The sequence below is a fragment of the Tachysurus vachellii genome, chromosome 3, assembly GCF_030014155.1.
Source record: "Tachysurus vachellii isolate PV-2020 chromosome 3, HZAU_Pvac_v1, whole genome shotgun sequence".
In the NCBI taxonomy this organism is placed as follows: domain Eukaryota; kingdom Metazoa; phylum Chordata; class Actinopteri; order Siluriformes; family Bagridae; genus Tachysurus; species Tachysurus vachellii.
In genome coordinates, this window is record NC_083462.1 from 19,236,362 (window position 1) to 19,263,534 (window position 27,173).

Genomic DNA, 27,173 nt, shown 5'->3' on the forward strand with positions numbered 1-27,173 from the left:
CCGCCGGCCGATACGGTCGATCGTGAAGAGGATGAGGATGGCAGCTGGGAACTCCACTATGCCAGAGATGAGAAAGTCAATGTAGACGTTTCCACCCAGGATGCCGAGACGCATGATCAGGCCTTGATACACCACAGCACTAGTGAACCTGCCAGGCAAACACACATCTCGTACACACACCTCTGTGTTCTGAACATCACGTCACGTCACACGTACACTGCGGTGCTCAAACGTACCAGTTGTAGCTGAGGATGATGGTGTGCTTTCTCATCTTGGGGGTCCGGATCAAGTCCATGAATGAGGCCACAGCAGTGTCTGTGCAATCGTCTTTAAGTGTCTGTGGACAAGAAGACTGTGTAACATGCTAAAGTTCTGTGATGGATTTGTAAAATAATTGCAAACATTGCCTATAAATTAATTAAAACATGACTATGAACGCACCTCTATGTTTTTGGACAGCGTCTTTTTGTTCATTTTCGCCATTTTCTTTGTAATCTCTACAGCTTCACGGGTTTTGTTCTGGGAGAGAAGCCACCTCGGGGATTCAGGAATAAACCTGGAAGCAAAATGCATCCATTCAATGAAATCAAAACCGTTCATGACGCAAATTCATTAAAACGATATGACAAAGAACCCCAGGCATCACCAGTAGTAAACCAGAAAGCAGAGGTATGGAGCTGTGATGGCAACCTGCAACCAGCGCCAGTGACTGATGAGGTAGGCAACGAGGGGCAGGATGAGAATACCAATGCTGAAGACCATCTGAAAGAACACAGCTACTGGTCTCCGGTATTCTACTCCCACCAGCTCTGTAACTGAGAGCAGAAGGAGGCGTTAAATAATAGCCAAGGACCTCAAACAAACAAATCTACATGTGGAGGCTTGGGGGAAAAATCCCCCAACATTTATCTTTTTAAAGATTAAATACAAAATTTTAACTTCAAGGTAATAAAAAAAATCTTTTTAGAAACTTTCATAGCAGGAAAAACTTGCACGTGGTACTTTGTACATTTACATATTTAAATTTGGGGCATTTGGTAGACGGAGTCACTTATATTTATCTCATTTATACAGCTGGGGGCCTTGGTCAAGGACCCGGGGGGTGGCAGCTTGGTGGTCATGGGATTTGAACTGACAACCTCCCAATCAGTAGGCCTGCTTTGCTTTTCTGAGATACTGTGGAGATTTTTAATTACCTTTCCTTGCAAATAATCCCAAAAGATTCTACAAATGTGCAGGATTCTGAATAGTAAATTTTGGAAGCATTTCTATAACATTGTAGGACAAGATATGAACATGCCATGAGACCACTTCCATAGGAATCTTTAATTTGGGTTCCTATTCAGGTCTAATGGAACTGTTATAAATGTAAAGGTAATAGAATAAAAAAAATCTTTATTTTATTTTTAAAAATATCTTTTAAATCTCACCAAAAGACAAGTAGAGTTCAAATAGAATTTTAAAAATCAAATGAAATTCTACAGTACTAAAGTACAGTTCTAAAGTGAAATTCTATTCCCACAACACGCAAAAAAGGTTTTTGTATTTCTTTTTAAATAATTACGTACTGACTGGATGCAGTTACCTTGAAGTTAAAATTTTGTATTTAATCTTTAAAAAGATAATTGTTAAGATATATTTATTAAACTGTAAAAAAAACAATTATATAAAATTTTTGCTTGTGTTACCTGTTTATTTATTTGTTTGTTTGTTAAATAGGTCCTATGGTATCCTATGTATCCTGATAAGACTGAAAACACAATTTGTTTCAGTTATCGCTAGTTTTCTTGGTTAGTTATTTGGTTAGCCATAGCTAGTGATATTAAGTACATGAGATGGCAGGATGAAGGGGATGAAGACATTTTCCAACTAAGGCATATTTGTAGTAAATTAAAGAGTAAACTCTCACTCACTCATTTTCTACCGCTTAATCGAACTATTCCCGGTAATCTCAGGCGTCATCGGGCATCAAGGCAGGATACACCCAGGACGGAGTGCCAACCCATCGCAGGGCACACACACACACTCATTCACTCACACAATCACACACTACGGACAATTTTCCAGAGATGCCAATCAACCTACCATGAATGTCTTTGGACCGGGGGAGGAAACCGGAGTACCCGGAGGAAACCCCCGAGGCACGGGGAGAACATGCAAACTCCACACACACAAGGCGGAGGCGGGAATCGAACCCCGACCCTGGAGGTGTGAGGCGAACGTGCTAACCACTAAGCCACCGTGTCCCCCTAGAGAGTAAATGTCTAGATATTTTTTCTTTTCATTCATTCATTCATCCATTCATTTTCTACCGCTTATCCGAACTATCTTGGGTCACGGGGAGCCTCTGCCTATCTCAGGCGTCATTGGGCATCAAGGCAGGATACACCCTGGACAGAGTGCCAACCCATCGCAGGGCACAGATATTTTTTCTTGAGTAAGTTATTAAAAAACTTTAGCTAGGTAGTTAAGCTATTTTTTAAGAACGGTGTGTAGTGTAGTGTGTTCTGGTTGTTATCGTGGGTTTCTCAGAGCTGGGGCTGTGTAGTAAAAGTCATATAAATCACCAGCTTCCTGTTATTTTCCAGAAGAATTACTACATGAACATTGAATAAGAGTGACAGTTCGCTTTCTTACTCAGAACAAATGCTACCATCCATCCACCCTTAGACCCAAAACCGTACAGAGCTCTGAACACCAGCAAGGAGATGTAATTAGGAGATACTGCTACTAGGATCCCTGTGATCGTATTCAGCACGCAGGACATCAGAAAAGTTGTTTTTCGTCCAAACCTGTAAGAAGAACACGGAGGAAACGTGTGTCAGTGCATTAAGATACTGAGTAAGGTATTGAAATACATCAATACATTGCATATTTTGTGCTTGTCTGCTTTAGATCACTCTCCAAGGGACGTTTCTGTCTTAACATGATTAAAAAAAAACAGATCAATGGAAATAAATCAGTTTAATTTATCAAACTTCTGTCAGAGCTGAATGCAAATATTTCAATTTAATCAACACCTTCTGACCAATCAGAATCTAGAACACTATCCAAACTAGATCATTTGCAAATTTGCTTAAAATTAAGCTAAATCCATGACATTTATTTTCTCCTTTTCTCAGATTAGCTTACACAACATTAGCTCTCTGTCATGTCTCTGTCAAGAATGTCACACAATTCCCAGGGATTTGTTTGTAGTTCTTGTCATGTAATTGTACGTTTTAGTCACGTGTCTTTGTTTAGCTTTCTCTGTCCTGTTCTTGGTTTGTCTGTTAAAATCCCTGCTAATTTTATCTCTCTCTCTGAACTCTTATCATGCACTCTTGAATCTTCTATTTCACATGGTCTGTTTGTTCTTTGACGCTCTACCTGGAATACTGACGACGATTATTAGATGGCACAAGGCTACGCTACTAACTTACACAATTAGGTTACATCCATACGATACGGTCTACACTAACAAGGACAAAAGGTTCAAGGGTCATTACAGTTACTGTCGTTAGCAGGGAATTCTGTATGACCTGTCACCTGTATGACCAGTAATTAGAGCAGGGTTCATACAGAGAACATTGGAACACAGCAACATTTACATCTTTTTTTTAGCTGATAAAGGTCTTTTATATTTACACCCACAGCATTTTACTACAAAACCCCAACCTTCTGAACAAAAACTCAGAGCCTCCTGAGCCATCAATACCCATACTACTATACTGTGCTGGCACATTTTATGTAGTACTATGTCATGTACTTAGCTCTGTATGTCATGTAGGACAATCATCCTGAAGGAATTTCCATTCAAACCTTGTCTTACCTGTCAGCAAGGTATCCGATGGCAATGCTGCCTACTAAAAAGCCAACAGAGAGTGCTGCCTGGCACATATCTAATAACCAAGCGTCCTCACACACCATGTTAAACTGAAACAGAAGGAATCATGAAATGAAACGATCAGACATAGTATTCTTACACAAGACTTTTTGGTTTATTATAGTTTTGTAAAAAAAAAAAAACAACAACAAAAAAAAACACAACTAATAATGATGATTTAATGGTGTTTCAAGTGTTCCAGTGGTTCAATTTCTGAAGTTTAATGGCTCCTACATGAGTTTGATGGATGCAAATGGTGGTAAATCTGACAATTTCTAGCTTATTAGAGTGGTTTCACAAGGAAACAGAGAAGAACTAATATATACTTATATAGACCTTATAAAACTAACCCATGTCCTGAGCTTATCCCAGAGACTGGTCACATTGAACACTCCCTTCATTTCTTTCAGTCCAGTGTACCATTCCTCCATTCCCCTATCACGCTGTAATGATTTATTATTATTTACAGTAGAGTGACACCTAGATAATGACAGCATCCTTTTCTTCCTCGTCCATATTTTTGCTGATCAGGGCCACTGGGAATGCGGAGCTCTTATCACAGCACACACTCATTAGGGTGATTTATCAGACATTACTGGCATGTTTTTAGAGAAACATCTCAGGAACACAAGGAGAACAAACAGCAAAACTTCAGAAAGACAGCACACTGAGGGGGAAGTCATGGCCTAATGGTTAGAGAGTTTGACTCCTAACTCCTAAGGTTAGGAGTCTCGGGCCGAGACTGGCCGGCAATACCACGACAATACCACGACTGAGGTGCCTTTGAGCAAGGCACCAAACCAATGAAAATAAATCTGTTTACTGCTCCCCGGGCACCGCAGCATAAATGGCTGCCCACTGCTCCGGGTGCGTGTGTTCACTGCTGTGTGTGTGCACTTTGCATAGGTTAAATACAGAGAACAAATTCTGAGTATGGGTCACCATACTTAGCTGTACGTCATGTCACGTCACAAACAAGGAACTGATTAAGAAACCCTGAAGCTCTGAGGTGGCCACAATATCCACTCCACCAGGAAGAGGCCTAGTAAGAGACTATTGCATTTACATTTAGCAGACACCCTTATCCAGAGCGACTTACATTTTTATACATTTATAAATGTGTTTTATACAACTGAGCAATTGAGACTTAAGGGCCTTGCTCAGGGGCCCAGCAGTGGTAGCTTGGTGGTCCTGGGATCGAACTCAACCTTCCAATTGGTAGTCCAATACATTAAACACTAGGCTACCACTTCCCCATCTGTTAAACATCTAGTGATAAAGGAAACTGAGAAAACTAAGGCACCAACTTCTAAAAATAACATTTATTTCATTGTGTTCTTGATTTGCTGCTTTTTGTAATATTAAAAAATATATACAGATCTGTAACAGAATGAAAGTCAATTCCAATCGTACCTCTGTGACGAAAGACTCCCTTCCCTCGTAATCATAGTCCCAGCCATTCTTGCAGGCAGTGGTGGGCAGCACAGCGAGCTTTGCCTGGGAGATCTCGGAGTCCAGGTCATCACAGCTGAGAACGGTTATGTTCCACTCCACGTCAAACATCTCACACTGACTACGCACCGCTCCAGCAGATGTGTTCTGAAAAGGCACCGTGAAGTTCAACACCTTTTCCATTTTCCAGTCGCATTCCATCTGGACCTGCTTCACCGCAGGGTTACGACACCAGTGCTCGGGGGAGAAGCCCAGGAACACAATGCCTACGTAAACGCCAGCAAAAGGTACCGAGACGAGACAGAGCAAGGAGAAGATGCCCTTCTGGAACCTGCCGAATTTACCGGCTTCTTCTAGGATGTCGTCGAAGGTGGTCATGGTGCCGGCAGCTCGACGGCTTCAGTGTGAAACGTCTGAGCGGCGACGGAGTATTTACACGCTTGCAAGTGCAGAGTCCAGAGAAAGCAGGTTGACCCTCGAACCAGTCATGCTGAGATTGATCAACGATGCTTTGAATTAGCACATAGGGCCCACATGTTACTCTTTAATAGACACAGCTGTGTTGCACAACATATCTCTCGACAGATTAGCCAAAAGATCAGTTTGTTGGCATTGAGAGCAAAATATAACACGAAAGACAAATAAAAGTGCACTATATGGCCAAAGGTATGCTAATAGCCATGTCCTTGGTGTACATCCCATTCCACATCTTTCAGGCTGAAACTCTTTAAACTTCAGGCAGGAAGCTTGAAAGAAATCATGACTCTAATATTCTGAGGTAAAGCTGTACGTTTATCTCCCAGCTTTGAAAATATACCAGCCTGTAATTGTGCCTTTACTTTTGTGCCTCTATAGTGAAAATAATTAAAAATTTCAGTTTTTTTATTTTTGTATATAAATAAGGTTTATTATACCAAATATTATTATTATTATTTTTTTTTTTTGCAAAATATATGTTAATATGTTGGAAACAAGTTAGACTGAAAGGGTAAAAAAAATGGCTATCATGTATACTTTTTTATAAGCAGTCAAAACAGACAAGGTCAAGTTGACTCGGCACTCCTAATGTGCATAGGAATGTAGGAAGGGAAAACAGGAGGGTTAACGAACAGCGCAGAGAATATTTAACACTTTCAGGAAGAAGGATGCAATCCTAATGATAAAATATCTTCCCTTTTTCATACTTCTGGAAACATCATCATAAAAAAATAATAATTACGATATATATTCCATTTGTTTTTTCTACAAACACGTTCACTGAGCGTTTGGAGTCGAACACATCAGCACATGTAAAGCAGGCCACCCAGTGTGAAAACAACGCTTAGGGAAAAGAGTAAATATTTTAACAGCCGTTTTATTTATTTATTTTTTTTTATTGAAATAATGTAATGTCTCAGTATGAAGATTTTTTTAAATACAAAACAAAACAGAACAGATAAGCAAACAATTCTAAAGAAAATTTGGCAGAAACAGGGCCATCAGTAGGAGGCTCTGTATATGATTCAAAAAAGAAAAAGAAAAAAAGAAAGAAAGAGAGACAGGAGTTTATGTGTAGAGAGAGGAGTGAGGGACACTTTCAAACATTCAACCTCATTAACAGTCTTTCTGCAAATCACAAAACCTTCCAGGTCATTTGGTGCAAAGCGCATTCAGACACGACAAAATCAGCCAACTTCAGTTGGTTTATGATCAAACTGTACCGTTTCTTCAAGACTACGATCGGAAAAAAATTAAAAGTAAAAAAAAAAAACACCAAAAAAAACAAAAACAAAAACCACATCACGTGTCACAGTTTAATCCCACTGCGATCGTCAACTTCGGACTTTTTAGCCCTCATCCAGTGCTGAAAAATATTATGAGTCACTTACGATTCCATTTGTAATAATTAATTTAACGATTATTAAAACATACAACAATATCCAGAATACAGAAAAAAGCTGGAACAGACTGAGACAATAATGTATGGTTTTTGTGGAGAGAGAGAGAGAGAGAGAGAGAGAGAGAGAGAGAGAGAGAGAGAGAGAGAGGGAGAGAGAGAGGGAGGGAGAGAGAGAGAGCAAGAAGAGAGGGAGGGAGAGAGATCAAATACTGTGTATGTTCAGTGTCAGGGATATACAGCATGCTTTTATGGCAGAAGGGAAGTTAAAGTGATACATGAGACGTCCAGTTACATGAAATGCTTTTGGATTTAAAAGCAAGCGATAATCATGGAGCTGATTTATTTTTTTTTCTTTTCAATCCAGTGAGTCGAGTGATACAAAAAGCACACAGTAGAAAGAAAAAAAAAAATCAGAGAAAGCATTAATGCTATTCCTCATGGCTCCATGTGCAAAATTACTGCAAAGCTCTAAACAAGCGTTCGTTTGTCCGTCTTTTTCACGGCTGGCTACCGGATGCCATGGAAACAAGCAAGATGAATAAAACTGAAAACATAAAATCATTCCTTTATAATTAAATAACAGATCATAAACCCTCTTTTTTCCCTCCTTCACACAGATTAACATCTCTGTACAGATCAATTTCAGAATGAATCGACCAGACCGGGAGAATGAAAGACCCACACCATTAAACGATGAAATATTTTCATCGCCGAGACAATGACAGTCCGTTGATAATCACTGTACAGAGATAAATAGATTTCCCTTTAGAAAACAAACATGACCAGAGGCTCAGAAGTTCATGACGTGACTCCTCAGACTTTAAGGAGGTCCTCGTCGCTGTCGTCTGGGTCTCCGTGTGCTTTCCTCAGATGTCTGGAGCTCGGTTTGGATGCGTTCTTTCTCCCCGTGTCATCTAGCAGCCCCACCAGATCCTCATCGCTCTCGTTCATCAGGAAACAAGAGGAGGTTGCGGAGGTGGAGGCTCGTCCTGAGTGGACACGAACTCCGGGGACGGTGAGAACTTCTTCCTCGCTGTCCTGCTCGTCGAGGGAGAAGGAGCGCAGCGCGTCAGCACTCACCGGTTTGGTGGTGATGTGGCCATTCTCGTGAGGCATCTGGACCGGAGTATCCACCTCCTCCATCAGCCACTCCATCTCGTCCTCACAGCCGTCCTCGTCCGTGCTCACCTGAGACACAGCCGGGTCATAAACAACCGTTCGGGTAAAACATGCCACGAATATACAGAAAATAGCTACAAATAAAAGTTAAAATAAACAACAACAACTTCGGCTACCAGAAGTTACACAGTTCATTATCTAAAATAATTTATTACATAAGGAGGTTTAACCTTTTTTGTTTGAGAACCTAAAAAAAAAACAGCATCATGAAGAAAAACGAGAAGTTATGCAACCGAGTCTAAGACACGATCCTGGAAAAAAAAAAAGATTTTTGGGCTTTTACCTTTACTAACTTTTATATATATTTTTAATTCAGAAATAATGAATAATTTTGTTAACTATACTCTATCCCCCGTTTCAATATTGTGTGTTATGTTGTTCAGATTCATGAGGGTGGTGAATACTTACGCAAGGCAGAATCAGTTAAATCTTTTCTAATTCATTTTATAATTTTTTAATTATCTGTAGTCATTTTTTTTTAGAAATGTTCTGTTCCTCTATAGACGACTGTATAGTCATTTATTAATACGATTCATCATAAATACTTGCTTTTAGACTTTTTCCATCTACCTTCTGAGTCATAATTATAGACATAAAAATAAATAAACAAATAATTAAAAAAACAAAAAATAACAACTACCTTGGAGTATTTATAAGACACTGGATTTCTCCGTTTACAGCAACTGGCGAGTTTCTGTAGAAAAAGCCCCCTAAAACAGAATTATACAGAATTTAATCAGAAAGAGAAATAATGAAAGCAGTGTGTGTGTGTTTATCAGTGTGTGTATGTGTGTTTATCAGTGTGTGTGTGTGTGCGCGTGTGTATGTTTGTGTGTCTGTTTATCAGTGTGTGCATGTGTGTATGTGTTTATCTGTGTGTGTGTGTTTATCAGCGTGTGTATGTGTGTGTGCATGTGTGTGTTTATCAGTGTGTGTGTGTGTGTGTGTGTGTGTGTGTATATATACGTGTATGCAAGCGTGTGTATGTTTGTGTGTCTGTTTATCAGTGTGTGTGTGTTTATCTGTGTGAGTGTGTGTGTGTGTGTATGCACGCGTGTGTATGTTTGTGTGTCTGTTTATTAGTGTGTGTGTGTGTATGTGTTTATCAGCGTGTGTATGTGTTTATCAGCATGTGTATGTGTGTGTGTGCATGTGTGTGTTTATCAGTGTGTGTATACGTGTATGCGCGCGTGTGTATGTTTGTGTGTCTGTTTATCAGTGTGTGTGTGTTTATCTGTGTGTTTATCAGTGTGTGTCTGTTTATCAGCGTGTGTGTGTATGTGTGTGCGAATGTGTGTGTGCGCGCGTTTATCAGTGTGTGTATGTGTGTGTATATATATGTGTATGTGCGCGTGTGTGTTTAGCAGTTTGTGTATGTGTGTGCATGCGTGTGAATGTTTGTGTGTGTGTTTATCAGTGTGTGTGTGTGTACCTTCTCTCTTGTTTGTGTAGTAGTAGGACAATAAGACAGATAGTCATGACCACCATCAGCAGACTTAGCACCACCCCCACAGCCTGACTCCGCCCTGATAAACCAACTCCCTCGTTGTCCTTCACCTGCTGATTCATGGTGCTTCAAGAAAAGAGGAAGACGGTGTTAAATATACGGAATTAAAAAGCCACAGGAAACATAGCTCAGGTTTGATTTGGGTCCTCATTATACTACAAGTACAGGATTGTGTATTGTATTTTTGTGGCTAAGACTTTGGCTGTATCAGAGCTTTTGAATATTACAGGTATAATTTGAATATTCGTGAGTTTTTCCATTCATATGGTCACAGACTGAACACAGACAACAGAGCTACATTTTTACAAGACAAGAGTTATATATATATATAACTCTCGTCTTACTAAATCTTACCAACAGATATAAACCGAATATTTCATACTGTACTGTTACTTACAAAAGTTCACAGACTTTGTCGGTGTGCCAGACAAACAGGTACTGACACCCGTCCGCCTCCAGCAGGAACTCTGGGATGCCCACTCCAGCCTCGGGCTTGCAGTGGAACAAGATGGCCGACGACATGGTCTTGGACTTGTCACGACCGCACTCTGACTCTGACGGCACCAGGACATCCAGACTGTCCCCTGCACATCATGTGGACATATAACCATATTATAATGCTTCAGCCTGGAAAAACCTCCAAACTCATGCGCTGTACTGTCCCGGTCTCACCTCTGATGTAGTACTTGGCCTTGTTAGACGAGCCGATCTTCCTGCAGTATGCGCCGTCCTTCTTCTCCTGGCAGATATTAGCACCCATGCACTGAGATAAGGAGTGGTCTGTGATGCCCGATAGCTGGATGTGATAAATGTAGATGTCACCATTGGATCTGATGTCTCCTGTTGCTTTGTGGAGGCTGGGAGTCAAAGAAATACGAAGGAGGAGTTTATAACCATACTTTACTCTACATTTACAATATGCTCAAGGGGCAGGTAACAAACCTACATCAATAGCTTGAATGATTCGGTCCTAGAGTGAAGTCTATAATATAATATGCAAATTCAGTATAAACTGTATAGTGAGATCCAGGCTAATCGTCTTGGTCATCAGTTGTCAATACTGTGGCACTTAAAACCCACAAGGTGTTTGCACCATTTTGTGTAAGATTTACACATCAGACCTGTAGTAAAGCTCTCCCAAGCTGAACATGGCTCCCGTCTGGGGAAGTCTGATGGTGCCGTTCACCATCTCCACCTGCTCTCCTTGCTGCTTCACTGCACAGGCTGCACGAGTCTCCCACTCCACCCAGAACTCACAGGCCACTGTGTCCTCCCTGCGCACAAACACATGCACACACACGAATTGAAACAAAAAGTCAGACACACACACAAAGAAAGACACACAAAGACAGAGACACAAATTGAGCCATACAGATAGTGAGAGACACACAGACAGACAGCGAGAGACACACAGACAGAAACACAGCCAGCGAGAGACACACAGACAGAAACACAGCCAGCGAGAGACACACAGACAGAAACACAGCCAGCGAGACACACAGACAGCCAGCGACAGGGACAGACAAGGACAGACACACAGACGCCACTCTGAATCCTGTAACAGATCACAGATGTTGCTGTGGTTAAAACATGACATGAATTTAAAAACGGGGTTATATAGTAAACCCCTGAGGTCTAAGTGAAATCTAAATGTGTTTATTCAGGCTAATTTACAACTCTGTACTGGCGACTGTACGGTCTGAGGAACAAGCAGGATGATCATTATTCTGTCTAAAGATGTCCAAAATATCTCTAGCTCATGGGATTCTGTGCCATTTCCTGTTGTCTGATAACGTTCTGGTGAAAACACCACATTAAGTTATGTATTCTTTAATACAGAACGAGATTAATTTGTTTTTTGTCCAGGACGCGTTGAGATAAACGTAAGCTGGCCGTCTCACCACCCAGAAGACTTCTGAAAGGTAATTCAAGCCTCACTGGACCCTGTTCACACCTGTACTTATCACATACCAGGTGCGAACGGGGCAGAGATCCGATCCAACAGTCACTAACAACAATGTTCTTCCATAAATAGATTAGACTGTGAAAATGTATGAAGGAGAGGAAGAGCTGGTCGTTACAGGAAATTGCTACAGCAGCAATATTTCTCCATGTGAAGAAAAACTGCAGAGTCTGGCTTTAAACGTTAATCCCTAACACTTGGTAATAAAGCATCCTTTAACGGTAAGTAAAGTATAACTCAGTAAATCAGCAGTAAGACTCTAAAACGATGCAGTGCAAATAAGGATATACTCCTGATTACCATGGACAATAATCCTGGCACACTTCATTTCCCCACTGTGTACTGATAAAGGCACGAAGTCTTGCTTTTTTTTTTTTTTTTTTTTTTTAAACAAATCCTTACAACAGAAGTCTAATGTTAAATTTCAAGGAATAATAGATTACAAATCTGAGGTTTATAAAGTTACTGGCTCAAGGACATGGAAATAAATAAGACACATGGTGTGAAATTATAAACACATTCGAGTAAACAAAAGTTCTAAGTTGTCTTCGTAGATGCTTCTGTTTTCAGCGACGACTTATTATTACTACAAATAATAATTTCACTCACTACACTAGCGAATAGAGATTTTAATAAAAAAGATTTTTTAAAATCCTTTATACGCTTTTCCTACATAACTGGACTCACTTCAGGAGTTTGGGGCGACCCACAGTACTGGCGCACACCAGCTGCATGATGGTTTTGGCTGGTTTTGAATTCCCACACACAGCATCCCCTCTGCTGTAATTCACCTGGATCTTTTCATCTGGAGAATGACATGAACACATGGTTAGTTCACTTTTTATTTTTTCCTCTCCCCCTCCCTCAGTGTATGAGAGCACTGGAAATCCACTGACCAGTTAAGCCCATGCTCTGAGTAATCACTCGTCCCAGAGTCTCCGTCTTTCCACCGGAGCGCCTGCGACACACAGCGGCTCCTTCTGGACAACCGATCAGACCTCCGTGAATTTCCTGGCACAGGTTCATGTAGTAACTGTGAAACAGATGTGTGTCCATTTAGTTTATGCTTTCGGTGTCCAAATTTGTTTTTACTGATTAATCCATATTCACATTGAAACACATTTAGATGCAGGATTGCATCCGCGAGGTCAGAGATGTTCCGAATGAAAATAATAATAAACACAATAAACTTTACATACACAAAGCATCATTAAAATGCAAGCTGAAAAAGCATGTAGTAAAACTTAAAACCTATAGTTTTAATCCGCAATGACAATTTTAAGATGTCTTTATTATTATTTATCTTAGTAAAGTGAAACTCGTTTGATGGAAAATTACTTAAAAATTCAGTTATTGGCGGTCACTTTGTGAGAAATTGCTCTAAAAATTAAACATAATAATAATAATAATAATAATAATAATAATAATAATAATCATCTAGAAAACTGTGGGAAAAGAAGAAGAGTAGTGAACACTGGACAGAAAAATGTCATTACATCATAAAGCATGAGAGCCAATCGTGCTTCAATATGCAAATGAACATGCAAATTCATTTTCATATCACAGTTAGTCTGTATGGTCTTTTATAATTTGGGGGAGTTTCCAATTTGCATATTCATAAAAATCTAGAAAGTGGAGCATAATCTGTGAAATTTTCTGTGAGTGTACAAAATTTTCTGTGAGTGTATCTGTGAGTGTTTTCATGAGTGTACAAAAGTGCATTTTCTTACGCGTCGCTCTTATGGGTGAACTTCCACGGCTCGGTGAGAGAGGAAAGCGGGCGCAGGTCGTAGGTTTGGTGATGGCTCACCAGCTTGCACTCCATCTTTTTCGGAGGACAGACGACGTCGGTGCGCCACTGGAAAGTGCTGGAACAAGCCTGCGTCTCGCTGAGCAGCTGGGGTTTGCCCTGGCCCACTGTGCGGTCACACGTGAACAAGATCGTCGACTGCCTCTTAGCGGTCACTGGAAGATGACGGGTTTTATAAAGTAAAGAACAAAAAGAACATTTTTTTCAACACTTCATTCCTCCTATCCAAAGACGCGCACATGTCGAACACTTCTCGAATTTAAAGGTAAATCGCGGATATAAATGAACAGATTGAAGAGGTGCGATTAATATATCATCACAGCATGTCAATTAGCAAACAAAACAACTTCCCTAATCCCTTCACAAGTGCACTACATTCAGCATGAATACACAGCCTATTGTAGTGCACTCTAGAAATCTACTGGTAATGCAGTTATTTCATCTTACTGAGCATTTAGTGGCTTTGTGATCTTTTTTTTTCTTGTGAAACAATCTGACACAATTACAGGTACACAAGGGTTAGAATATCTTTAGCCAATAAAATCCCCCCTTTTTGGAAGAATTCATTATTTTGAGATATATACATATTAAGTGTGTGTGTGTGTATTTGATATGTATAGTGGTCTGTCCCACTCTCTCTCACACACAGTATTGAAAAACAATGTTTGCAAAAAAAAAAAGCAAACACACATCTTACCACTTGAACAGAAGCCCCACTTCTTGTCTTTGTCATAGCTAGCTGTAGTGGAGCACCACATCCTGCCATCAGCCCTGCCCTCTTGTGTGCACTCATAATAGGTTTTGCCCAAGAACGTAAAAGGAAACATACACACGTCTCCCTCCGAGGTCACTACAAGGTAAAAGCAAAGAAACAATCCTTTTCTGGTAATATACGGCTTATGATACCGCTATGGAAATGTTCGCAAATGTTTGCATTACAAGGCTGACCTGAAGGACACGGGTCTCCACCTCCGTACTTCATGATGACGGTCTGATCCTCTCGACTGTAGTTCAGACTCACGGCTACGCCGAGGCCGAACGAGGACGCCGAAGACTTGGAGACCAAACACACCACGCTCTTCTTACACTCCTTATCCTTCACAGACCCACAAACGTTCAGCTTATATGTTCCAGAAGGAGCAGGAACCTGCACAACACAACACGCTCAGGAACTACAGAATAAAATCATTCACACATTTTGGGTGGAAACATTAATACAGCACTAATTACTGATTTACGTTACACCTGGTGTCACATAAATAGCACAGAAACATGATGGATGCAGGAAAAAAACAACAGGAATTTAATATCTATACCCAACTTTACTTCCGACCTTGAATTAGTTCCCGTTTTACTGTAAATAAAAAACTAAATTCTAAGCGTAATTTGTTCGTCTAATCCCCATCATCAGACGTGTATAGAGATGTAATAAAGAAAAAAAAAATTATGAGATATTGATGGCGTTACGCAACGTTACGTTTAATCTCCTATTAAACAGATTTGTGTTATTTCATTAGTGTTGAAGAAATAACAACATACAGCAGAGACCAATAGATATAGATATAATATAAGAGACGAACCACAAGATTGTGTGAACGTCTGCAATTTCTTTCTTTTTTTTTTTTTCAAGCTTGTGGTTTGTTTTATTATTAACCTTCTAATGATCAAGAAGCACAAGCTCAAAGGTTAAGGTTTCTAGAGAGCCACTTGTTTGTCCTTCCTCAACTGGAAAATGTTTTATATAAGACTAAAAGCATCTGCAGGAATAATCGAGCATCAAACAGATGACACGGACAGCCACCTGAACATCTCTGGACAGAACCGAGAGGTCAAAGGTGTACTGCAGTTGGGAGACTTGGAGCTTGCAGCCCTGCGCGCTGACCGTCTCCGGACACACCAGAGGCGTCGGCCACTCGAACACGTACATGCAGTCCAGCTGATGCATCATCTCCGGAGATCCCTGTGTTCATAACAGAAAGGTGTTCATCGAGTAGAAGTCAAATCAAAGTCATATAAATGATGAGAGTATTTACCAAGTCTGTGGCTTTCTGGCAGTTGAAGATGATTCTGGACGTGTAGTTGACAGAGGGATCCGCCGCACACGGGGTTGTACTGCTGAAATCGATCACCACCTAGAGAAATCAGAAGAGGAGAGGAAATAATAGGTGCATCGAAAACTGCAAACAATCACTATTTTAGTGTAGTATAAATATCGCGAGTCGTGTGTTCACTCCAAGTAAACAAAAAAAAAAAAAAAAACACGTGTGGAAAAATGTCGGACACATCACACACTCGACACTCATGGCTTTGCTTGTGTAGAGGAAGGGGCGGAGCTACCAGGCACTGGCGCTAGATGGAAAAACGCTTTAAGATGGCCGACGGCAGTCTCGTCGGACGAGGGATCTTATAAACATCTCTTACATTAACCCACGTTGTGTGATTTATTTAACACTTAAAGGTGGGGTGCACAATGTTTGAAAACTGATTCAGAAAGCTGAGTCAGGCCGACTAACAAAACAAACGTGTAGCCAATGAGCAGAAAGGGGCGTGTCTTGTCAATGTGCGGCAGAGAGAATGTTCAGTGCGCACGTGTGACATTAGCAGAAAGCGATTGAAACACTGACATGGCAGATACCTGCCTTTACCTCTGCCTCGGGTTCTAGGTGTTGAACGTCGTCTTCCGCGTGAAACGGAGCTAAACCTTTCATGGTACAACACCCAGTACTACAAAAACACATTTGTATTACCATAGCATTACTCATTGTGTTCATTTATTGATAAAAATATCCCCTCGGCCAGTTGCCCCAACAGGTTCAACCCATAATAGTTGCCTGGGTTACGTATGTATGTGTGGGGCGGAGCTATCAAAACAGGGGTGACACCCATTTGGGTTAGGGGAGTGTTTGTTTTGGTGATTTCAAATGTCAACATTGGCTTTAAAACATCATGCACCCTTAAGTTTAAACATTCACCGAAGTTATGTGCTAAAGTTAGCGGAATCACATATACTTCCTGTTGGTAAAAAAAAAACTATACACTAGTGTATATAGCGGGGTCATGTAAATAGCGCATAGTGTAAATGCGTAGTAAGTGTGGAGTAGTAATTCAGGACACGACCACAGTTATAGGACGAAATGAAAGATCATTACCTCATCAGTAGCAGAGTTATACTTAGGAGAGGAAGTGACACGTCCGATGTCCTGTGAAGAGAAAAAACAAAATAAGGATGAAAGTTCCTTCACACTACAGCACCTCACGTTCACCTGAAACCTCAACAGCAAACACTTTACACTGAAGATCCTTATGAACTGATGAAACAGATACACAACTCACAATGGGGTCTCCTTTAGGAGGGTCCATACACACTGCGGCTCCAGGAGGACACTTGACCCCTGGAATAGGGTTCAGAGGCTGGCAGATGTTAATGTAGAAGACACGGGACGCGTCCTTGCTCCTGTCTTCGGTCATGTCCGTGTCCTCATCCGTGGCTGTGTAGTAGCCGCTGAGGTGAATTAGAGGACTCAGATCTATCAGGCTGGTTTTGTTCCAAACTGAGCAGCTCGTCTGTACACAGATGATACGAATCAATGTGTGTATAAGAGCAAAAAGTGCTCTATTAAAAAAAATAAATAAAATTTTTACATTTTATATATATAGTAATTGGAAAGTTAATTATTATATAAAAAAAGTAAATTTAATTTTGATATAATAATAAATTGGAAAGTTAACAACAAATCTTAGGCCAAGTTTACACCGCAAGTCTTCATGCTCAATTCGGATATTTTGTTCAGATCTGATTTTTTTGTTTAGCTGTTCACATTACCTTTTTAAAATGTGGCCTATAACAGATACCAGTGTGAACTGTTTGCTGTTTCGAACTGACCCGCATGCGCAAACGAACAATAACAATGACGTCACATGCAGCACGCCGTTGGCGAGGTTATGGAGGAAGTAAGCATTTTCGCTTTTCTTTCTAAATGTTTGTGTAATGGCAGCACAGAGACGCAGTGTTTTGAAAATTTTCGGATGTCGAGGGCAACTTTTGATTATTTGATCCATTCTGTAGGCGTAGTCACGTTTGTGTGCGTACTCGCCGGCGCATAATTGTGACGAATGTCGATGTAGATTGACGTAAAAGTCACATCAAATCCGCCTTGGTTGTTCACACTGTGGCCACATTGGAAAAAAATCAGATTTGGGTCTGATTCAGGACCACATATGGAAGTGGTCAGATCTGGGCTAAAAAAAAAAAATCAGATCTGGGCTAGAGTGTTCACATAGGAACACAGGAAACTACTCCTGAAGAAGTCTGACCTGGTCACTTGACCCCAAAAAAATCAGATTTGGGCCACTTTTACCTGCAGTGTGAATGTGGCCTTAATAAAAATCATTACAAATCTTAAATAATTAATAATATAAAAATGGTCACTATTTCATATAGTAATACGTCATGATTTATATTCAATGTTATTCAAATAATTGTAATTAATTTTAAAAATGATAAAGTTTGTCATTGTATATTTTCACTTTTTTATAATATCATAAATGTATTATAAATAGTTTTTAATTATAAATAAATTATTTAATTATAAATAGTTGTATTATAATACTTTTTAACGTTTTACATAAATTATAAATGTATGAACATCAAATGTTAATACAAATAAGTGTAAACTTTATAATAGTGAAAATGTATATATTATTAAATATTAAGAAAAAACAAATTTATAAATAAATTACAAAAGAAGAAAAATGTAAATATTTTCACTTTCTTTATATAATAATAATAATAATAATAATAATAATAATAATAATAATAATAATAATAAACACTACTACTAATAATGATAATTAAAAGGTATTTAAAGGTGGGGTCTCCGTTGTTTGAATGCCAATGATGACATTTGAAATCACCAAAAAAAAAACACGCCCCTAACCCAAATGGGTCCCACCCCTGTATTGATAGCTCCGCCCACACATACGTAACCCAGGCAACTAATGGAAAGAAATGTGTCCATCATAGCTGAAGGGAAGAACAATACGATTGCAGATAAACAAACAAGCAAAAATGACACACAAGCATAATCATGCAAAGGACGGCATATATTAGTTCTGTGAAACAAAGCAAAACCAACGTTACTCACCTATCGAGGAGGAAAAAAGCGACCTCAGCGTCTTAAAGTTGAATATTCACAGATTGGAGTTTCCCGAGTCAATAACTCCTGAGCTAAACGTTGTTACTACACAAATAACACCTCTTTAATATCGTAGTTATTTGTGTAGTAACGGCGTTTAGCTCAGGAGTTATTGACACGGGAAACTCCAATCTGTGAATATGCGGCCAACTTCCCGCTCCTTCAGTTCTCTCCAGCGCTGGAAAGCTGATCCTATATTAACACGGGTCCTACTTCTTGCCTGAAGCCGCATTCACACTGCACATGACAAACGGACACGACTGTCGGATTTCGCCCCCTAGTGACAGTCGCACATAATGTGCAATATGATCGTGCAGACGTCAACATGGGAGAGAAGCATGATTCTCTAAAGTAACACCCGTTACTTTATGATCCAACTCTTGAATCATAAAGAGATGCTTACAGGAAAAATTAATCATGGAAGTGTGTTGCCGAGATTTTCGGTCTTTCAGGTGTGTTTTATTTGCAAAATGTGCTAAATGTTTGCAAACTTAATTAGCCTGTATTCTCCCTCCATTTATCATGGTGAATGAAGTTAGGAGTACAAACAATCAATGCAATCCAGAAAGACCGCGAAGGAAACATGGGAACAACATTAAAAATAATGCAATATAAATATTAATAATTTATTACTTTTTTATCAATAACAATGTATTTAAAACGGGGGGCACGGTGGCTTAGTGGTTAGCACGTTCGCCTCACACCTCCAGGGTCGGGGTTCGATTCCCGCCTCCACCTTGTGTGTGTGGAGTTTGCATGTTCTCCCTGTGCCTCGGGGGTTTCCTCCGGGTACTCCGGTTTCCTCCCCAGTCCAAAGACATGCATGGTAGGTTGATTGGCATCTCTGGAAAATTGTCCCTAGAGTGTGTGTGTGTGTGCCCTGCGATGGGTTGGCACTCCGTCCAGGGTGTATCCTGCCTTGATGCCCAATGACGCCTGAGATAGGCACAGGGCTCCCCGTGACCCGAGGTAGTTCGGATAAGCGGTAGAAGATGAATGAATGAATGTATTTAAAACAAAAAGTTTGTTTTTGATAAAGTTTAAAAATGACTAAAGTTTATATTAATACTTTTTAATAATTCTTATCACCTCGCGCACACGAACCTGATTGGACAACATTGGAATACATCACATCCAGTCGGCATATTGGATGCGGCGTAGTCGCACAAGTTAAATTTTTTTAACGGATCCAACGCTCAAAACGGATCCGAAAATTACGGCTCCGCAGATGGTCGGCACCTCACGCAGCGACCTTGCGACTCTCCATAGGAAATGAATGACTTCCGGTTTATCGGCGGTCGTTTGTCGTGTGCAGTGTGAAGGCGGCTTTATCGTAAGCCTTTCTTTGCTTTCTTTCTTTGTTTTTATCCTCCGTGTCAATGTTAAAACCTCTTTCTGCTAATGTCACACATGAGCGCTGAACACTCTCTGTGCCCATATTGACAAGACACGCCCCTTTCTGCTCATTGGCTACACGTCTGTTTTGTATTTGTTTTGTTTGTCGTCCCGACTTAGTTTTCTGAAGCATTTCTCAAACATCAGAGACCCCACCTTTAACATAAAATAAATGAAAAATAATATTTTTTATATATATATATTTATATATATGTGTGTATATGTATATGTATATATATATATACACATACATATACACACATACATATATACATACACACACACACATACATATACACACACACACAACCTGGAATTAAATGCATTAAAAACAGATTTAATTTGAAAATTAATGGTTATATTAAATTTTATTTAATACCCAGGGTGTCAATAATTCTAGCTCTACTATAGGTGGTGATAAGGTCATGTCAGTGCGGACAGGTTATAGTTTTATTTTTTATTTTTTTTAAGAGTCGTTACTGATTATAGATGATAACCAGAGTGTCCTGAGTCTTCATCTGTGAATGTAGCTCAGATGTATGATCCAGTACAGCTTTAACTCTGGTTAATGTACAATCAACATTTCTATATTACTTACGACATCACTGTAAGTTCACAGAGGGTGCTTGTACTTATTAAATATATTAAAAAAACAAACAAAAAAAAACAAAAACAACAAAGGGTTCGAGGTGGGTGCTGGTTAGAACCGAATTATACCAGTGCACATCCTCTTAAAAGCAGGAGGCTAGAGATTCCACAGTGGGAATGTTTTAGAGATAACAGATGAATTTCAGAACAAAGTTGGACACTAACTGGTTTGTTGAATCAAATTCAATTCAATTCAATTCAATAAAAGTTTATTTGTATAGCGCTTTTTACAATGGACATTGTCTCAAAGCAGCTTTACAGAACATAAACATAGAGCAGAAGGTAAACATAAGGAGAACTATAAAGAATTAATATGATAAAAATTGTGTGTATGCATGTATATGTATTTATCCCCAATGAGCAAGTCTGAGGTGACTCAGGTAGCAGTGGCAAGGAAAACTCCCTTAGATGGTAAAGGAAGAAACCTTGAGAGAAACCAGACTCAAAGGGGAACCCATCCTCATATGGGTGACACTAGATGGTGTGATTACAAATATACAGTCAGTCAAACAAATGCTATATTGGTGTAGGGATCACATGGGGTTCAGATTTCCTCTTAGTATCACAGAGTCCAACTGAATGCAGCATAGATCTCTCTAACTACAGTACCTGTTGTTCGCAGACCAGCGGTGTGTGCCAGGAGAAAAAGTGAGTGCACGTGTCCTTGTCCGAGTCGACCAGCACGGGCTTGCTGCTTCCTTCTCCTCCTTCGTCAGACTTGCAGACGAAGCTGATGATGCTCTTGTGTTTCAGCGTCGGATTGGCCTCGCAGACGTCACCACCCTCGTAGGTCAGCTCCACCACATGGTCCTTATAGACCAGCTTCTTGCTAGACATTCCTCCGTTCACAGCGGAGGAAGTGTCTTTGATGCACACTCCTGCAGTACAGACCAAGAGCATCAGAGCTGATCAGGGAACTGAGTTAAACCGAGGCAAATACAAAAACACTGACTTAAGGGCATTACCTGCGTCTGAAGCACAGCCTGTGTTCTTAACAGGGCCACAGACATTGAGGCGATACATCTTCCTCACGTCAACGCTGTGGTACACGATATATCCAGCTTCCTGAGTGAGTGAGTTCAGGTCAAACAGATGCCCTGTGGAGGGAAGACATGGACATGGACGACTGAGATCCTTCGATAACTCAGAGACTGCTGTTTATTGCTTAGCTTATGTACAGGAAATGGCTGTAATCCTATATAGGTTGTGACACAACTGATTTGTGTTAAAAGTAAACAGATCTTCGGAATACCGCAATTGTAAGATCTCTATTCTCGCCATAGGACTCACCTGTGGCTGGATTATTGACTTTACAGTCTCCGTGTTCTATGGTATCAAGGGGACACGCTGCTGATGTAAACCACACAAAGCTGTACACACAGTCCTCTAGCGCGGTGGTCAGGGTGGGCTTTGAGTCCTGCAAAGCACATCACACACAATCCTCATTTCAACAGGTTTATCGCTTATGATACGGCCAGTCCTTAGCATACACACAGTCTCCTTACTCGCTGTCCTGCAATTTCAAACCATCCTTGAGCCAAAAAAAATAAATAAATCACCAGCTTCAACTTCCTCAGAGCTTGACACTTAGTTCAGTTGTGTTTAGATCACCTTTAAAATTGATATAAACCTACTATAAAAACATTGGGCTCATTATTTAACCGTGTACAATAATTGTATTAAAAGGTGGGGTGCACAATGTCTGAAAGCCAAATGTTGACATTTGAAATCACCAAAACAAACACGCCCCTAACCCAAATGGGCGTCACCCCAGTTTTGATAGCTCCGCCCCACACATACATACTTAACCGAGGCAACTACTATGCTGGGGGAAGCTGGCAATAAATGAATTCAATGAGTAATACTATGGTAATACAAATGTGTTTTTGTAGTACTGTGTGTTGTACCGTGAAAGGTTTAGCTCCGTTTCATGCAGGAGTCGACGTTCAACACCATAACTCAAGGCAGAGGTAACGGCAGGTATCCGCCATGTCAATGTTTCAATCGCTTTCAGCTAAAGTCACACATGCGCACTGAACACTCTCTCCGCCGCATATTGACAAGACACGCCCCTTTCTGCTGATTGGCTACACGTTTGTTTTGTTAGTCGGCTCGACTCAGTTTTCTGAAGCATTTTTCAAACATAGTGCACCCCACCTTTAAATTCCCCATGTATGTGTGCCTATTGTGTGTCTATCCGAGCACCATAACGGGATATTTGGCATTATGCTACTGAAGCTTATTGTGTGATTAATTCTGAAATCTCTCGCTGTGTGACCCGTTCATAGTTAGAATGATAATGCATTTTTATGACCGTTCTATATACAGAGTCAGACCTTCATCTGTCTCCTGTCAGGCTTCTTGTCCCTCACAATGTCTCGGTAATTACTGGAGAACCAATTACCCAAGACACGCCTAGAGGAAGCACCAGTTTCCTGAAGCTTCGACTGCACCCCAAACCTGATTATTAATAAATGAATTCTATTTCTGAAGCAAAACTGATCTGAACTATTCATTAATTCTGCTGTGCAATATTAGTAAATTGTTTGTATGATTCTTAAAGAGGAAGCAAATGTAAATGTAAATTATACAACAAAGCTTCTGAATACAATAAAATATTAAAATAGTGAATAACAACTCTGTATTAAAACTTTGCCTCACCACTTTGTTCCGATCACATTTAAAGCGGATGATAGTGGATCGTTTGCGGTCTCCTCCAGGGCAGGTTTGTCCATCCGTGTACTTCAGCACTAACATGTTTTCCTCCCACTGTGGCTCAGACTGCGTTTCTCCCAAACTCACGTACTTCTCACCATTCTTCTGACACGCTGCAGCGCTGCTCGGGCAGTCCCATGAACCTGACACACACACACACACCGAGACACACCGAGAGACACACACACCGAGACACACCGAGAGACAGACAGACACACAGACAGACAGACACACAGACAGACAGACAGACACACAGACAGACAGACAGACAGACACACAGACAGACACACAGACAGACACACAGACAGACACACAGACAGACACACAGACAGACACACAGACAGACACACAGACAGACACACAGACAGACACACAGACAGACACACAGACAGACACACAGACAGACACAGACAGACACAGACAGACACAGACAGACACAGACAGACACACAGACAGACACAGACAGACACAGACAGACACAGACAGACACACACAGACACACACACAGAGAGAGAGAGAGACGCACACACAGAGAGGCACACCGAGAGACACACACGCAGGCACACAGAGACACACGCACGCACACAGAGACACACGCACGTACATGATGCAAAACAGCAATAGACTTAAAACAGAAGCAAATGCTTTTAGGGGCGGAGCCAGCATCACAGCTTATAGCTGATTAGTTAAAGGTGGGGTGCATGATGTCTGAAAGCCAATGTTGACATTTGAAATCACCAAAACAAACACACCCCTAACCCAAATGGGTGTCACCCCTGTTTTGATAACTCCGCCCCACTCATACGTACGTAACCCAGGCAACTATTATGGCGGAACCTGTCGGGGCAGCTGGCCGAGGGGATATTTTTATTAATAAATGAAGTCAATGAGTAATACTATGGTAATACAGATGTGTTTTTGTAGTACTGTGTGTTGTACCGTGAAAGGTTTAGCTCCGTTTCACGTGGAAGACGTTCAGTTCTCTCCAGCACTGGAAAGCTGATCCTATATTAACACGGGTCCTACTTCTTGCCTTACCGTAAGCCTTTTTTATTATTCGTTTTTATCCTCCATGTCAATGTTTCAACCGCTTTCTGCTAATGTCACACATGCGCACTGAACACTCTCTCCACCGCATATTGACAAGACACGCCCCTTTCTGCTACTTGGCTACACGTGTTTTGTTTGTCGGCCTGATTCATTTTTCTGAAGCATTTCTCAAACGACATACACCACACCTTTAATCACAATTTCAAATTCAGATCAGTTTCTTAAAAACAGTAAAATCACAAATTTACAAATTTATGGCACAACTTAACAGCAAAGTCAAATACTTTCAACTTTCTGATTATATGGAGTGTGACTGTTTTTGGGGCAACAGTGAAAATTAAAAAAAAAGTTCCTAATGTAAACTGTTTGGGTTTTTAAATAACCCAACATGAAGAATGAGGATGTTAAAATTCCAGTTTAAAGTAACTCTGGACTCAGACATAGCTTTTGACTTACCGCTCTGAGGTACGAGAGACTTGCACACGTTGATGTAGTAACGCTGGTCTTTGTTCCCAGTCTGAGGCAGAACCACCCAGTTACTGCTGTGCAGAGCCAATGAGGACAGATCGTACGAGTGCCCATTGCCGTCACTGGAAAAGATGGTAAGTGCTATAGGAATAAACTACTGTGTACATGAACTAATAAGTGAGCATTAGTGAATCATTCAAGTCATTCTCACTTGTAGGAGCAGCTGATGGTCTTAAAAGGAGGACAAGCCAATGCAGTGTGCCATTCAAACAAGTAGGAGCAGGATGTTGTCTCTCTGATAAACACCGGCTTCCCCTGTGATAATCATTTAGAAGTTCAGAAAACAGAAGCCTATCAAACTCAAATCTTAAAACCACTCATGAGGATGAAGTCGCACCGGATTCATGCTGTGGTCGCAGGAAAATATAATTGCTGTTGATCGCTCATAAATCTTGTGGCAGGTTTCCCCGTGCGTGTAGTTGATCATTATAACTCCATCGTCAAACGTTAAGTTTTGATTAGCCAGTCCTGTAACAAGCAAACAAAGCCCAAATGACAGTCAGACGTTAGAGTGAACGACAAGATTATGTTGATTTAAAAAGAAAAAATATACAAACCAGCAATCCTGTGATTTGAACCCTCTATTTGGCAGGACGAGACCATCTGGTCATCTCCGTGTGGACACACTGACGACGAAACAGGGCCGCATACGGCAAAGTGATATTCATACGACGAACCCTTCACCGCATAATCCTTCTCAGACAGTGGCGTCAGGTCAAACTCATAGCCACTCCTGGGATCCTTTACCTTACAGTTTGTACCTGATCAAACAAAATAAAAAAATAGATTTATTTACAAATAAAAACATAGCAACATAGTACACAGTACTCATCCCGCCCACTCCGTCAGACTCTTCTAACCAATCCCATCAAACCCCAGACTCTTCTAACCAATCACGCCCACTCACTCAGATTCTTCTAACCAATCACGCCCACTCACTCAGATTCTTCTAACCAATCACGCCCACTCGCTCAGATTCTTCTAACCAATCACGCCCACTCGCTCAGATTCTTCTAACCAATCACGCCCACTCGCTCAGACTCTTCTAACCAATCACGCCCACTCGCTCAGATTCTTCTAACAAATCACGCCCACTCCCTCACTCTTCTAACCAATCACGCCCACTCCCTCACTCTTCTAACCAATCACGCCCACTCCCTCACTCTTCTAAACAAGTTTGGGAGGCTATTTTTAAACCCGTTTAGATCATTAGGTATTAAAAATCGTACCTTGTGCTTTCTTAACTGCGCAAGCCTCAGAGGTCCTCCAGACAAAGACGTATTCACAGCCGTCCTTACGGTCAAACAATGGTGAGCCCTGCAAATAACAAAGGAGCAAAAATCTTGTTTGTTTGCCCATTAAAATATTTTTAAAAATCACATTTTTTCCATAAGGTAAATCAAACAGACTTATGGTGCTTACAGGGCTGTCGTCACACTGGAAGATCACGCGTGTGGAGTAGCGGCCTGCTGAGCCACACTTATCTCCATTCTGATAGACGATGCTGATGGAGCCGTCTGAGCCGGCCTGCAGACTGGACTGCACATAGCCCAGGTTCACAGCTCGGCCATTTAACTGACCACACGCTCCGATTACTCCAACTGCCAATGATAAAAGACTCAAGTGTGAAAACGTCTTTAGACAGCACATGTTGTTACCTTCTTAATATACAGTCACACAGGCAGAATTTCAACTACACTGTTCAGAGGCTTTGGTTTGCCATATCGTTGGGTTACAACTGTACAGCTGCTACAACGTTAGTGAATATACTTTTATTGTAAGGGATAAAATGCTAAACATTATCAGAAAAACATCAAACTCATAGTGAAATGCATTATAGCACACAGTTCTTGATTATTTTCCTACAACTGCATGAAACCATAATAAGTCTAATCTGCATATTCATATTTCTATGCAAATATGCAGTGCATCATTAATGTGTAGTCAACACAGAGGAAAAACAAAAGGTATGAATAAACACAATATG

The 27,173-nt window shown here is 40.6% G+C and overlaps 2 protein-coding genes across 2 annotated transcripts in view; both read right to left on the minus strand.

Annotated features, from left to right (window-relative positions):
• Positions 1-5,804, minus strand: part of slc22a2 (solute carrier family 22 member 2) — a 9,202-nt gene extending 3,398 nt beyond the window's left edge. The window contains exons 1-7 of the mRNA XM_060866180.1: positions 5,279-5,804; positions 3,812-3,915; positions 2,638-2,792; positions 647-815; positions 442-556; positions 237-337; positions 1-148 (exon numbers count right to left, since the gene is read on the minus strand). The exon at positions 1-148 is cut by the window's left edge and continues 67 nt beyond it. Of these exons, the coding sequence (XP_060722163.1) occupies positions 1-148; positions 237-337; positions 442-556; positions 647-815; positions 2,638-2,792; positions 3,812-3,915; positions 5,279-5,695 (1,209 nt within the window). The 5' untranslated portion in view covers positions 5,696-5,804. The remainder of the gene's footprint in view (positions 149-236; positions 338-441; positions 557-646; positions 816-2,637; positions 2,793-3,811; positions 3,916-5,278) is intronic.
• A 1,479-nt stretch (positions 5,805-7,283) lies between these two features.
• The window catches only part of igf2r (insulin-like growth factor 2 receptor), a 41,868-nt gene continuing 21,978 nt past the window's right edge, over positions 7,284-27,173 (minus strand). The window contains exons 24-48 of the mRNA XM_060866181.1: positions 26,609-26,787; positions 26,416-26,503; positions 25,744-25,947; positions 25,524-25,654; positions 25,338-25,441; positions 25,115-25,248; positions 23,555-23,751; positions 22,184-22,310; positions 21,859-21,990; positions 21,503-21,771; positions 16,989-17,219; positions 16,805-16,855; positions 15,689-15,787; positions 15,457-15,615; positions 14,604-14,802; positions 14,353-14,505; positions 13,576-13,810; positions 12,742-12,878; positions 12,533-12,650; positions 11,004-11,156; positions 10,555-10,739; positions 10,280-10,466; positions 9,808-9,948; positions 9,016-9,085; positions 7,284-8,384 (exon numbers count right to left, since the gene is read on the minus strand). Of these exons, the coding sequence (XP_060722164.1) occupies positions 8,010-8,384; positions 9,016-9,085; positions 9,808-9,948; positions 10,280-10,466; positions 10,555-10,739; positions 11,004-11,156; positions 12,533-12,650; positions 12,742-12,878; positions 13,576-13,810; positions 14,353-14,505; positions 14,604-14,802; positions 15,457-15,615; positions 15,689-15,787; positions 16,805-16,855; positions 16,989-17,219; positions 21,503-21,771; positions 21,859-21,990; positions 22,184-22,310; positions 23,555-23,751; positions 25,115-25,248; positions 25,338-25,441; positions 25,524-25,654; positions 25,744-25,947; positions 26,416-26,503; positions 26,609-26,787 (4,058 nt within the window). The 3' untranslated portion in view covers positions 7,284-8,009. The remainder of the gene's footprint in view (positions 8,385-9,015; positions 9,086-9,807; positions 9,949-10,279; positions 10,467-10,554; positions 10,740-11,003; positions 11,157-12,532; positions 12,651-12,741; positions 12,879-13,575; positions 13,811-14,352; positions 14,506-14,603; positions 14,803-15,456; positions 15,616-15,688; positions 15,788-16,804; positions 16,856-16,988; positions 17,220-21,502; positions 21,772-21,858; positions 21,991-22,183; positions 22,311-23,554; positions 23,752-25,114; positions 25,249-25,337; positions 25,442-25,523; positions 25,655-25,743; positions 25,948-26,415; positions 26,504-26,608; positions 26,788-27,173) is intronic.